The following is a 14,893-nucleotide window of genomic DNA, read 5'->3' as shown; positions in this document are numbered from 1 at the left end:
ACCTGGCCGTGCTGCTGCTCCAGTTTCAACTGTTCTGCCTTATTATTATTGGACCATGCTGGTCATTTATGAACATTTGAACATCTGTTCTGTTTCAATCATCAAGTTTGCAGACGACACAACAGTGGTAGGCTTGATTACCAACAATGACGAGACGGCCTACAGGGAGGAGGTGAGGGCCCTCGGAGTGTGGTGTCAGGAAAATAACCTCACACTCAACGTCAACAAAACTAAGGAGATGATTGTGGACTTCAGGAAACAGCAGAGGGAACACCCCCCTATCCACATCGATGGAACAGTAGTGGAGAGGGTAGCAAGTTTTAAGTTCCTCGGCATACACATCACAGACAAACTGAATTGGTCCACCCACACAGACAGCATCGTGAAGAAGGCGCAGCAGCGCCTCTTCAACCTCAGGAGGCTGAAGAAATTCGGCTTGTCACCAAAAGCACTCACAAACTTCTACAGATGCACAATCGAGAGCATCCTGGCGGGCTGTATCACCGCCTGGTATGGCAACTGCTCCGCCCACAACCGTAAGGCTCTCCAGAGGGTAGTGAGGTCTGCACAACGTATCACCGGGGGCAAACTACCTGCCCTCCAGGACACCTACAACACCCGATGTTACAGGAAGGCCATAAAGATCATCAAGGACAACAACCACCCGAGCCACTGCCTGTTCACCCCGCTATCATCCAGAAGGCGAGGTCAGTACAGGTGCATCAAAGCTGGGACCGAGAGACTGAAAAACAGCTTCTATCTCAAGGCCATCAGACTGTTAAACAGCCACCACTAACATTGAGTGGCTGCTGCCAACACACTGTCATTGACACTGACCCAACTCCAGCCACTTTAATAATGGGAATTGATGGGAAATTATGTAAAATATATCACTAGCCACTTTAAACAATGCTACCTAATATAATGTTTACATACCCTACATTATTCATCTCATATGTATACGTATATACTGTACTGTATCATCTACTGCATCTTTATGTAATACATGTATCACTAGCCACTTTAACTATGCCACTTTGTTTACATACTCATCTCATATGTATATACTGTACCCGATACCATCTACTGTATCTTGCCTATGCCGCTCTGTACCATCACTCATTCATATATCTTTATGTACATATTATTTATCCCCTTACATTTGTGTGTATAAGACAGTAGTTTTGGAATTGTTAGTTAGATTACTTGTTGGTTATTACTGCATTGTCGGAACTAGAAGCACAAGCATTTCGCTACACTCGCATTAACATCTGCTAACCATGTGTATGTGACAAATGAAAATTGATTTGATTTGATTTATAATCTCCACCCGGCACAACCAGAAGAGGACTGGCCACCCCACATAGCCTGGTTCCTCTCTAGGTTTCTTCCTAGGTTTTGGCCTTTCTAGGGAGTTTTTCCTAGCCACCGTGCTTCTACACCTGCATTGCTTGCTGTTTGGGGTTTTAGGCTGGGTTTCTGTAGAGCACTGTGAGATATCAGCTGATGTACGAAGGGCTATATAAATACATTTGATTTGATTTGGTTTATCCGCTCATTGCAGTCACTGCTCTGTCTCTGGCTCCTGTCTCCTGTTCCACATCTCACCACCCAACTACCTTGCTCTGGATTTTACTCACTGCCACTACCTTGGATTCCCCTCAGGCCCTTTTTACCCTGTTCTACTCAGCCAATTCCAACCTCAGTCTCCACATCTGTTTTTTTCTGCAACTCATCCGAGCTACCCCGGACCTGCACTCCATATCTCTCTGTGCAACAATAAATATTTTGGTTCATTCATCCCTGTTTCCTCATCTGAGTCTGCTCTTTTGGGTTCTCCTGTGTCGCTTTGCATAACAATAATAGTATGGGAATAAGTGGTTTCTTGCATCAAACAGTACAAAATGTTCAGTCACATCCTTGTCTGGAGGACAAGTGGATAAACAGGTTAATGTCAAGCCCAGCATGTTTTTTTTCTCCCAAAAGTGTAAACACCACACATTGGCTGCTACTGTAGGCTGAATGATAGAACCCCTATTTCCATGGTAGGCCAGTCTGGTAGGACTACATTATGATCGAATAGCCACAGTAGCCTACATGGCCACTGTTTAAACAGTCAATTAAAACACGTACAGCTTCAGTGTTCACAGTAAACAAATGCGGGAAGTTGCATGAAATTTTCACAACGCAAACACAGTCACTTTCATAGTAGCCACATACAAGCATTATCATTTGGTTCATTGTATAATTACTTCTCGCATCTTCAGCTAGCATCCCTCTCTGTTTGAGCCGGGTGTTTGAGTATTCTAAACTAGCTAGCTGCATTCGCTAGCTAAGTGAAAGATATATTTTTTTAAAGAAATGTATATTGTTCAAAACTGTTCAACTATTGTCTTTCTCTCTATTTGAGTCAACTACTCACCACATTTTATTAACTGCAGTGCTAGTTAGCTGTAGATTTTGCTTTCAGTTCTAGATGAATTCTCTGATCCTTTGATTGGGTTGACAACATCTCAGTTCATGCTGCAAGAGCTCTGATAGGTTGGAGGACGTCCTCTGGGAGTTGTCATAATTACTGCGTAAGTCTATGGAAGAGGGTGAGAACCATGAGCATCATAGGTTTTGTATTGAAGTCCATATACCCAGAGGAAGACAGAAACTAGCTGTCCTTCAGCTACACCATGGTGCAACCCTACAGAGTGCTGTTGAGGCTACTGTAGACCTTCGTTGCGAAACACTGTATTTAAATCAATGATTTGGTAACGTGAATATAATTAGTAAAGTTTTTTCTAAAAATGATTAAAAAAAAAAAATGTTTCACTGAAAAAATTTAAATAAATTCACTGAGGAGGATTGTCCTCCTTATCTTCCTCTGAGGAGCCTCCACTGACTGGCATTAAATGTCATTAACCAATCACATTCCTCCTTTAGGATTGCACAATCAGCAAATCACCAGCAGAGGGAGTTCCCATTGAATACATTTAACATTCAGTGTGTTGGTGGTGCTCATAAAATTAATCAGAACTTCAGTGGGCAGAGAGCCCACTTTTGAAATTGGATGTACTTGTCGAGTATATTGTTCCCAACAATATGTCTTAAAATTAAAAAAATCAAAAAGGGTAGTTTTGAGATATTCATATTAATATTTTTAATGTTCATGTGAAACATTATTTTTCACAATCTAGAAATACTCCATATGTTAATGCACACTAAAAGGACTATAATGACACCAATATGTTGTCTGTATCATGTACGGTTCACAGATAATAGAGTCTTACAGGAGGCATGTATTCTCCTCCTATAGGGACGAGGTCAGAGACCTGGCCCGGTGGTGCCAGAATAACAACCTAACCCTCAACGTAACTAAGACTAAGGAGATGATTGTGGACTACAGGAAAAGGAGGACCGAGCACGTCCCCATTCTCATCGACGGGGCTGTAGTGAAGCAGGTTGAGAGCTTCAAGTCCCTTGGTGTCCACATCAACAACAAACTATAATGGTCCAAACACACCAAGACAGTCGTGAAGAGGGCACGACAAAGCCTATTCCTCCGCAGGAAACAAAAAATATTTGGCATGGGTCCTCAGATCCTCAAAAGGTTCTACAGCTGCAACATCGAGAGCATCCTGGTTGCATCACTGCCTGGTACGGCAACTAGTCGACCGCAAGGCACTACGGAGGGTAGTTCGTATGGCCCAGTACATCACTGGGCCTACGCTGTCTGCCCTAAAAATTGGCAAGTCACCCCAGTCATAGACTGTTCTCTCTACTACTGCATGGTAAGCGGTACCGGAGTGCCAAGTCTAGGACAAAAAGGCTTCTTAGCAGTTTTCACCCCCAAGCCATAAGACTCCTGAACATGTAATCAAATGGCTAACCGGGCTATCGGCATTGTGTCCTGCCACCCACCACCCGCCAACCCCTCTTTTACGCTACTGCTACTCTCTGTTCATCATACTGTATATGCATAGTCACTTTAACTATATCTACATGTACATACTACCTCAATCAGCCCGACTAACCATTGCCTGTATATAGCCTCGCTACTGTATATAGCCTTGCTACTGTTATTTTCCACTGTCTTTTTACTGTTGTTTTTATTTCTTTACTTACCTATCGTTCACCTAATACCTTTTTTGCACTGTTGGTTAGAGCCTGTAAGTAAGAATTTCACTGTAAGGTCTACCTACACCTGTTGAATTCGGCGCACGTGACAAATAAACTGTAGATCTAAAAAGGTAAAAAGCATCCTTTCTCTCAATTAAGTGTATATGAGAGAATTGCAAGGACAATCAGAGATACTTAAAATAATTTCCGCTTCTGCTTGCGTGGAATCGCCCATCTTCAGACTCTATCTGGGATGTTGTTGTGTACTGATGACCTCCAAATCAATTCACCCCTGAGGACAATGTCTGAGACCCAAATGGCACCCTATTCCCTATATAGAGCATATATTTTGACCAGATCCCCATGAGCCCTGGTCATTAGTAGTGCACTAAATACTGTATACAGGGAATAGGGTGTTATTTGGGATGTGTCAGGATACTGAAGAGGTTTGGGACAGAGTATTTAAATAACAGTATCCCCGCCAGCATAGTGTGTGTGTGCTTGTGTGTAATTCTGTGTGTGTTTGTCATTGTGTCTGTGTGTCTCAATGGCTGCGTTTACACAGGCAGTCCGTTTATGATCTTTTTTTCCACTTGTTGGTCTTTTGACCAATCACATCAGATCTTTTCACATCAAATCTTTATCGGAGATGATGTGATTTGTCAATAGGGGAAAAAAATACAGTGCCTTGCGAAAGTATTCGGCCCCCTTGAACTTTGCGACCCTTTGCCACATTTCAGGCTTCAAACATATATTGTATATTTTTGTGAAGAATCAACAAGAAGTGGGACACAATCATGAAGTGGAACGACATTTATTGGATATTTCAAACTTTTTTAACAAATCAAAAACTGAAAAATTGGGCGTGCAAAATTATTCAGCCCCTTTACTTTCAGTGCAGCAAACTCTCTCCAGAAGTTCAGTGAGGATCTCTGAATGATCCAATGTTGACCTAAATGACTAAGGATGATAAATACAATCCACCTGTGTGTAATCAAGTCTCCGTATAAATGCACCTGCACTGTGATAGTCTCAGAGGTCCGTTAAAAGCGCAGAGAGCATCATGAAGAACAAGGAACACACCAGGCAGGTCCGAGATACTGTTGTGAAGAAGTTTAAAGCCGGATTTGGATACAAAAAGATTTCCCAAGCTTTAAACATCCCAAGGAGCACTGTGCAAGCGATAATATTGAAATGGAAGGAGTATCAGACCACTGCAAATCTACCAAGAACTGGCCGTCCTTCTAAACTTTCAGCTCATACAAGGAGAAGACTGATCAGAGATGCAGCCAAGAGGCCAAAGATCACTCTGGATGAACTGCAGAGATCTACAGCTGAGGTGGGAGACTCTGTCCATAGGACAACAATCAGTCGTATATTGCACAAATCTGGCCTTTATGGAAGAGTGGCAAGAAGAAAGCCATTTCTTAAAGATATCCATAAAAAGTGTTGTTTAAAGTTTGCCACAAGCCACCTGGGAGACACACCAAACATGTGGAAGAAGGTGCTCTGGTCAGATGAAACCAAAATTATACTTTTTGGCAACAATGCAAAACGTTATGTTTGGCGTAAAAGCAACACCCTGAACACACCATCCCCACTGTCAAACATGGTGGTGGCAGCATCATGGTTTGGGCCTGCTTTTCTTCAGCAGGGATAGGGAAGATGGTTAAAAGTGATGGGAAGATGGATGGAGCCAAATAGAGGACCATTCTGGAAGAAAACCTGATGGAGTCTGCAAAAGACCTGAGACTGGGACGGAGATTTGTCTTCCAACAAGACAATGATCCAAAACATAAAGCAAATTCTACAATGGAATGGTTAAAAAATAAACATATCCAGGTGTTAGAATGGCCAAGTCAAAGTCCAGACCTGAATCCAATCGAGAATCTGTGGAAAGAACTGAAAACTGCTGTTCACAAATGCTCTCCATCCAACCTCACTGAGCTCGAGCTGTTTTGCAAGGAGGAATGGGAAAAAATTTCAGTCTCTCGATGTACAAAACTGATAGAGACATACCCCAAGCGACATACAGCTGTAATCGCAGCAAAAGGTGGCGCTACAAAGTATTAACTTAAGGGGGCTGAATAATTTTGCACGCCCAATTTTTCCGTTTTTGATTTGTTAAAAAAGTTAGAAATATCCAATAAATGTTGTTCCACTTCATGATTGTGTCCCACTTGTTGTTGATTCTTCACAAAAAAATACAGTTTTATATCTTTATGTTTGAAGCCTGAAATGTGGCAAAAGGTCGCAAAGTTCAAGGGGGCCGAATACTTTCGCAAGGCACTGTATCAGAGTTGTACTGCCTGTGTAAACGCAGCCTATGTGTGTATTTACGCATGAACTGAGCCTTGGGATGTTGATGTCTATTCAACGCATAATGAGCCACAATTGACCAAGGCTCTCCTGCATCTCCTTGCCTCGTTGTTGATACTGAGGTGAGAATTGGTTTACTAATAATTTGATAATGACTAGATGACTTAAGTGTAATTACAACTAAAAGAAGATCGATTGTGAATAAAAGGGAACAATTAGCATTTATCATGATCATCATTACCGGCATTAGTCAAATGTAGATTGAGAATTTGCTTGTTTTGCTGTGAGCTCATCGGCAGCTCATTCAAAATAAAATATTCCACCAACTCTAAAATCATTCCCAGAATTTGCATAATTAATGTGGCCCAAAATGTACTAATCTGAGTCCTTGAGCATATATAATAACAAATACTAATCGCACTCTGAAAAAAAAACTTAGTCAATGCCATTATCTCTCTCTGCTTCTTCTTTGCTTTCTTCTATTTTCCCTAAGCTCACCTCTTTTCCTCAAATCCAGAGAAATGGATTTCAGCCTGACCTTTGAAAGAAAGCTGAAAGACAACCGTCACCATGTTGTTGTCTCTCATTCCCTCTACACATCCAACACTGTCACGACTTCTACCGAAGTCAAAGCCTCCCCTTGTTCGGGCGGTGCTCGGCGGTCGACGTCACCGGTCTTCTAGCCATCATTGATCCATTTTTCATTTTCCATTGGTATTGTCTTGTCTTCCTACACACCTGGTTTCAATCCCATTCGTTACCTGTTGTGTATTTAACCCTCTGTTCCCCCTCATGTCTTTGTCAGAGATTGTTTGTTATTCAGTGTTGTGTTGGTTTTTGTATTGGTGCGCGACGGGTCCTCATACCCATTTTGTTTATTGTTACATTTAGTGTTTGGAGTATGTTTCGTTTAGCTGTTATTAAATACTCCATTACACTCAGTTTGATTCCCCTGCGCCTGACTTCCCTGCCACCGATACACACGACTCTGACAAACACTTCTCTCTCTCTTCTCCCACCTGTTTCACTTTCTCTCTATTTCTCTTCAACATAAACCCATCCCCTTGCAATACTCACATTTTTTTTTAAACAACAATGAATCTATTAAAAACAGGGATAGTAAAGGGTACACATTGCACACCAGGTGATGAAAATACATTTCTAAAGAAAACAAAAGTATACCAACAAAAATGAACTCACCCTGCTGGACGAATGATCCGTAGACAAACCACATGGAGTTGTAGAGGGTGGTGGAGGAGACGGAGCCCATGGGCAGGCGCGGCGGGTTGAGCCAATTGAGCAGGTAGACCAGTATGCCCACCAGTAGCACCGTGCCCGCGATGCATGCCCATAGCGACAGGTCAAAGGGCGCCAGGCAGGCGAACATGTCCACGGTGCGTTCAGCCTTCCTGAGCAGCACGCCCACCGAGTAGTCCATGTAGCGCGTGGTAAAGTCCACCACACTCTCCCGCTCTGGTGTGATGGTGAGAGCCGAGAGACCCATGTCAGCACGCTGGAAAACAAAACACACCCATGGACACACACACACACGCAAACGCACGCACACACAAACAATGATTCATTAATGCCAAGATTAAAGGTGTGTGGAATTCAAGAGAATAATGAGATTATGTGAACACACACATCAGAAATCACTGCATCCAACAGGTTCCGTGGTTAAGGAGGAGGGTTATGAGAAATGAAACTGCTCGGAGTTCTGATTTTAGACATTCATTTCATTCATGCGTACATCAATAGAATCACATCTGCTTCCTGCCATGGCTATTCTGTCGCTGCTGATGATCACAGTCCTCCTCTCCTTTCTTTTGTCAAAACAGACACATATCGACTCCACACTCGCTATCTGACACACTTAATACTCACACACTTCTCAGACGAGACGGATAGGGGAAAAGACAATACCATGTTAATTACCTAGAGACTGCATCGGTATATTGAGGGATTGCCATTTTCTGTGTGACTGTCTATTGTATTGATGAGAAGCAGAGGTTATGGAGATGAATATGGCTGGGAGTCATAGTGTGAGCGTAGGAGGAGTTCAGTCATCTTCAAGAAATTGTTTTTAGGAAGAAACCCGGAGGATGAGGGTACCTCAATAGGTCATTAAGCCACTAAGCCAATCAGAGAGCCTGAATTAGAATGCCACGGTCCTACTATAACTGATAACCTCACGATATTCGTGTGTGTGTGGGGGGGGGGGGGGGGTCAGCTATATGCAGGCCAGGGTCAGCTATAAACCCACTAAGGCTAATTTAATTTCCTCCCACACGTTGTGTCTCATTATTATAAGACGCTGTGTGCAAATACTATATACACTGAGTGTACAAAACATAAGGAGCACCGGCTCTTTCCATTACATAGACTAACCAGGTGAATCCAGGTGAAAAATATGATCCCTTATTGATGTCACTTGTTAAATCCACTTCAATCAGTGTAGATGAAGGGGAGGAGACAGGTTAAAATGGGATTTTAAGCCTTGAGACTATTGAGACGTTGATTAGGTATGCGTGCCAATCAGAGGGTGAATGGGCAAGACAAAATAGTTAAGTGCACCAGTTTGACTGTGTCAAGAACTGCAACGCTGCTGGGGTTTTCACGCTCAACAGTATCCCGTGTGTATCAAGAATGGTCCACCACCCAGAGGACAACCAGCAATATGACACAATAGTGTGACGCATTGGAGTCAACATGGGCCGACACATGAGGCTATTCTGAGGGCAAAAGCTTCTGAGGGCAAAAGGAGGTGCAACTCAATATTAGTAAGGTTTGTCCTATATAGTGCACTACTTTTGACCAGGGACCATAAGATTCTGGTCAAAAATAAAGCACTAAATAGGGAATTGGGTGCCACCTGGGACACACCTTATGACTAACATAAGAACAGAGTACTACTTCCCCTTCGCTCTGTTTTTATTCAATACCAGGGGTGAAATAGCTCCTACCAGCTGACATCAAGTGAATAACATACAACTGTGTGAGAATATGAATGACTCCACATCTAAATGGTGTCGACGAGTTTCAGTGTGGGTTATTCCGAACCGAACTAGAACTGTTCACACATCTGGTTTGCATCCCAAATTGCAACCTATTCTCTTTATAGTAGACTACTTTAAATGAAAGGTAGTGCAGGATAAAGGGAATTGGGTGCCATTTGGAATGCCCTCCTAGTTATAGCTCCAGAACTAGCACTAGCAGATTAGTTTAATGAGGAAAAAACTAGTGATAGTTCCCACATGGGGTAGGAAGAGCTGATGTTACTTTACCACACACACACACACACACACACACACACAATTAATCACTGTTGACTTAATTAGCTCATTTCACGGTCTGGTAAGGAAACAACATGCTTAAACAGGCAGAAATGGTCATTTACTGTACGCAGCACATGTCGCAAAAACCATCAAACGCTATGATGAAACTGGCTCTCATGAGGACTGCCACAAGAAAGGAAGACCCAGAGTTACTTCTACTGCAGAGGATAAGTTCATTAGAGTTACGAGCCTCAGAAATTGCAGGCCACAGAGTTCAAATAACAGACACATCTCAACATCAACTGTTCAGAGGAGACTGCATGGAGAAGGAGTTGTGATGGTGTGTGGGTGCTTTACTGGTGACACTGTCAGTGACTTTTTTTTAAATTCAAGGCACACTTAACCAGCATGGCAACCACAGCCTTCCGCAGCGATACGCCATCCCATCTGGTTTGCGCTTAATGGGACTATTGTTTTTCAACAGGACAATGACCCAACACACCTCCAGGCTGTGTAAGGGCTAGTTGACCAAGAAGGAGAGATGGAGTGATGCATCAGATGACCTGGCCTCCACAATCACCCAACCTCAACCTAATTGAGATGGTATGGGATGAGTTGGACCGCAGAGTGAAGGAAAAGCAACCAACAAGTGCTTAGCATATGTGGGAGCTCCATCAAGACTGTTGGAGCATTCCAGGTGAAGCTGGTTGAGAGAATGCCAAGAGTGTGCAAAGCTGTCATCAAGGCAACGGGTGGCTACTTTGAAGGATATAACATTTGAAAAATATATTTGGATTAGTTTAACACTTTTTTTGTTACTACATGATTCCATATGTGTTATTTCACAATGTTGATGTCTTCACTATTATTCTACCAGAAAATAGTATGAAGAAAGAAAAACCCTTGAATGAGTAGGTGTGTCCAAACCTTTGACTGCTACTGTATATAAAATATATATTTTGTATATATTTACAAATATATATATATATTTGGGGGATTGGAAATTATGCAGTACACATCAATCTTTCTGCAATATTGAAGCTGATCTACCCCCTAAAAAAACATGTAAAAAAAGTATTATAATAATAATATCCTTGAAGAATGAATAACAATGTACCTGTATCCTCTGTATCATTCCAGACACTCTTTTTGAACCTTCATTTAACTAGGCAAGTTAGTCAAATTATTATTTACAGTGACCGCCTACCCTGGCCAAACCCAGACGATGCTGGGCCAATTGTGCGCTTCCCTATGGGACTCCCAATCACAGCCAGATGTGATACAGCCTGGATTCGAACTGGGGACCGTAGTGACACCTCTCGCATTGAGATGCAGTGCCTTAGACCGCTGCACCACTCGGGAGCCCCAAAAAAATCACAATATGCCTAAAGGAATAGAGGCAAAGGTAATACGACAAAAATTATATTAACATTTTTCCCTTTGGCCTGTGTTTGTAGTCTTACGCACAGGCATATTCCCAGAAGCGCTCATTTAATTAAGGAAGAAAATTGGAAGCGGCAGTGTTGGAATCAGTGTAGAATGGCATTTGGAATCAAAAAGAGTCGGAAAAGGGGAAAACAGCAAGAGGTGATGGGTAATGGTCCTGAAAATGGTCTGCTGACCTCCAAGTGTTTACAGCTTTGCCTTTTCGTTTGTCTGGCTGTTGGACAGACTCTTATTCCACTATTTGCACCGGCAGGGTGAATAGCTAACAACACTGTGGATAGAAACTATGTCAACTCTAAAAAAACAAGCCAGTTTACCAAGCCAGTCATTCCTAATCGCTGCATGTTTGTAATTACTTTCCTCTGATAAGAGATTATAGAGCATTGTGTACGGATGAGAGTTTATTACGTTTTATATACACTGCTCCTCCTCCTCGTAAAGTAGACCGATTTTGGTTGAGGTGATGAAGGTGGATAGATGGATAGACGGATTGATGGGAGGAGGGTTTCCTGCAAGGAAGGTTTTGTACATTGATGAACACAGACAATAGCTCTGAAATCATATTCATCCCAATAAACTGGGATTATTCTACGTGTTATTGTTAGTTCATTCCATTTGGACATAGCGTTGAAGCACATAGGGCTCTGGTCAAAAGTAGTGCACTATATAGGGAGTAGGCTGCCATTTGGGACAGAGCCACAGTCTCTCACCTTAGCAACCAACTCTCCGATTAGTCCGTTCCAGACCCCGTCAGCCTGTTGGCTCCCATACTTATGGTCAGGGGCCACGTAGATCTCGTACTTGAAGCCCAGGTAGTTGGAGAGAGCATCCAGCACGTCGATGGAATAGCCTTGGTACTTCTTTGGCTTCCCAAGGACATTCTCTGACACCATCACAAAGGGCTCCTCCTGCAGTTGACAAAGTCAAATAATGTATAATTGTCACACTTCCATCTGCCACTACTGTACCACAGGTTTTCCTGTGTATCCACCACATCTGTCCTTTATCACAATCCATGTATCTATGCTTCTTTAGTTAACTTATTAAATCCTGCTGTGTTTTACCGCAATGTCACTAAGTTGGTGTAATAATACTAGAGGTCAACGGCATTGTTTTACACACACCAAACAGACAGTAACATTACCGAGAGATAGCAAAAGAGAGACAGAGAGAAAGAGAGAGAGTCAGGGAAAGAGAACAGAGAGAGAGTGAGAGAGCGAGAGAGAGAGGTGAGAAAGAAAGAGAGAGAGAAATATGACCACACTCCACTTTCCACCTTAATTGTCATCCTGCACAGTGTCTCGACTATCTGCCGAAACGCAGAAGCAGTAGCCCTTTCTCTCCCTGTCTTCCATTCTCTTTAATAAATCCCTATTGATAACTGAAATATTTCTGGGAATATGTCAGGCAGATGTATTACCTAGGTGATGTTATTGACTACACATGGTCTGCACATTAAGCCAGTGTTTTTGAATCCTCACTGGCCCCCGTCGCTCAATAAGCTATTAGTGGGAGCGTGGACGTGCATGCCAACTCCCACTGTAGCCATGAGGCACCATCAATCAGAGAGTGACCCCCCACACCACACACCGTGACTCTTACCTGCCTACCGCACTACTCTGTACGCTCTATAGCCCCAACCACAACCTGACGTGTGTATGCAGTGTTGGGTAGTAGTGAACTACATGTAGTTCATCTAGTAATGTAACTTCATTTTGCAGTAGCTTGGTGGTAGTTTAACTAAATTCAAATCTAGGTAGTGTTTTCATTAGTTAATTACTTTTTTTGCTATGAAGCGGTGTAGCTAACTACTGGAACTGCACAGTACTTTTATTGCAAAAATAAAATATGGGTAAAGTAGGCAATCATTTGCTTTCTTTTTCGGCATCAGGCCTGCCTAATTCACACTTCAAACAGTGTTTGTGTTTAATAGGCTAAATTACAAATTCTGTTAACATGCAGATGTAGGATCTTAATTTGATCACCCTGTTGCAGGGGAACTTTCTCGGCAATGAAAAAATAATTATGTAATAAGTGTGAAACATTCCACATGTACCTCTGTGACAGCATGTTTTCTACATTATTACAGTAGGATGTGCACTACATGAATGTGAGACTGTTTAGTTCCCTATTCGAGTGTATATATCCCAGCGGGAAGCAGTGTGTGTGTGTGTGTGTGTGTGTGTGTGTGTGTGTATATATGTGCATGCATGTGTGCATACATGCTTGTGTGTCTACAATATATATATAGTACTTGTTTGGTGGGTACCAATTACATTTGATGTGGGTACCAATTACATTTGATTCAGGAAGTGAAATTCCAATTCTCTCCAATTTACATTTGAGTAATTTAGCAGACGCTCTTATCCAGAGTGACACAGTTAGTGCACTCATTTTAAGATACCTAGGTGGGACAACCGCATATCACAGTCAGAGTAAGTACATGTTTTTATCAATAAAGTAGCTATCAGAAAAGTCAGAGCTAGTAAGGGGGTGTGCAAGTGATAGTTTACAAAATGTTTTTAATTTTTTTTTTTTGGGGGGGGGGTTATTATATTTTTGAAGAGGTAGGGTTTCAAATACCTTTTCAGAAGCTGGTTCCACCATTGGTGTGCCAGGACAATGAGGAAAATGTGGAATTGGAATTGGGTTCACTTTCTGAATTGATTGGAATTCAAATGGAATGACCCCAACTCTGGTGGGTACATGTGTGTACACAGTCAAAGTGCATGATGTGTGTGGCTCTGGACTGGAGGGAAGGTCTTTGCACACTAAGTGTCCATAACACATATTTGCGTCCCAAATGGCATCCTATTCCCTATTTAGTGCACTACTTTTGACTAGACCACAGCGCACTCCATAGAGAATAGGGTGACATTTGGGACACAGACATAAGGCTACAGTTCTTCACCTTGACACTGGTTGTCCAGCTTGGGGCCTATCAGATCTTGCATCTCTATAGAATCTCTACAGCCACAACAGTCTCACTGCCATCAGACTGCCATCAGCCACACAGTGCACATATTAATGGCACCAGCAAAGTCCCCTATCCAGACCCGAGGGGCTCAGCAAAATCGTCTAGACAGCCCACATCCCCTGACCCTGGCCTGTACTCACTGCACTGCGGCTTCTGCTCTGCCTGATGGGGGCCATGGGGGTGTGGAATACTCTCTCTCTGCACTACAGCTCCCGAGTAAGGCCTGGGGACTCCATTGCCCATTAGCCATCAGGAGAGAGGGAGGCATCCTCTCAGCCTGCAGGTTTTATTGACTGAAGTCCGTCTCCCCTAACATATGCCTTGTTTGCAACCCAGCCCTCGTCAACAATTCTTCTGGCGCCCCCCAAGTCCCCATACCCCTTTCTATAGATGTACACCCTCATATCTTACGTAACATTTGAGCTGGAAATGGCAATTTTCCACTCAAATAGATCATCGCTAAAAAGGCCTCTATGCGAAGGCAGTAAATCAATGGGTGACTGGTGTGGCCCTGTGCTTTAAATAACACTTTACAGGTTGTTACTGGTGTTATTATTCCACAGTCTCTGAGCAGAGAGAACAGAGCTGGAGATTATGTCAGGCCAGGGAGGGATACAGCTTGCCTGGGTTGATGGGCCGTTAGGTGCCACTCGCTCTGTGCCATTCACAATGCACTGCTAATCCCTGTGGTTCACTACCATGGAGAACAGTTTATAGCCACATAGTATGGATTTTAGGAGAGCACAGGGCCTCATGGAATAGTGGAGGC

General features: G+C 42.8%; 1 protein-coding gene across 1 annotated transcript in view; it reads right to left on the bottom strand.

Annotated features, from left to right (window-relative positions):
* grid2 (glutamate receptor, ionotropic, delta 2) overlaps window positions 1-14,893 on the bottom strand; it is a 355,133-nt gene that overhangs the window by 118,262 nt on the left and 221,978 nt on the right. The window contains exons 9-10 of the mRNA XM_065026484.1: window positions 11,858-12,055; window positions 7,627-7,939 (exon numbers count right to left, since the gene is read on the bottom strand). Coding sequence (XP_064882556.1) covers window positions 7,627-7,939; window positions 11,858-12,055 — 511 coding nt within the window. The remainder of the gene's footprint in view (window positions 1-7,626; window positions 7,940-11,857; window positions 12,056-14,893) is intronic.

This window comes from Oncorhynchus nerka, linkage group LG13, assembly GCF_034236695.1.
Source record: "Oncorhynchus nerka isolate Pitt River linkage group LG13, Oner_Uvic_2.0, whole genome shotgun sequence".
Lineage (NCBI taxonomy): Eukaryota > Metazoa > Chordata > Actinopteri > Salmoniformes > Salmonidae > Oncorhynchus > Oncorhynchus nerka.
The sequence above is the reverse complement of the archived record's forward strand: the minus strand, read 5'-3'. Positions and strand labels throughout refer to the sequence as shown.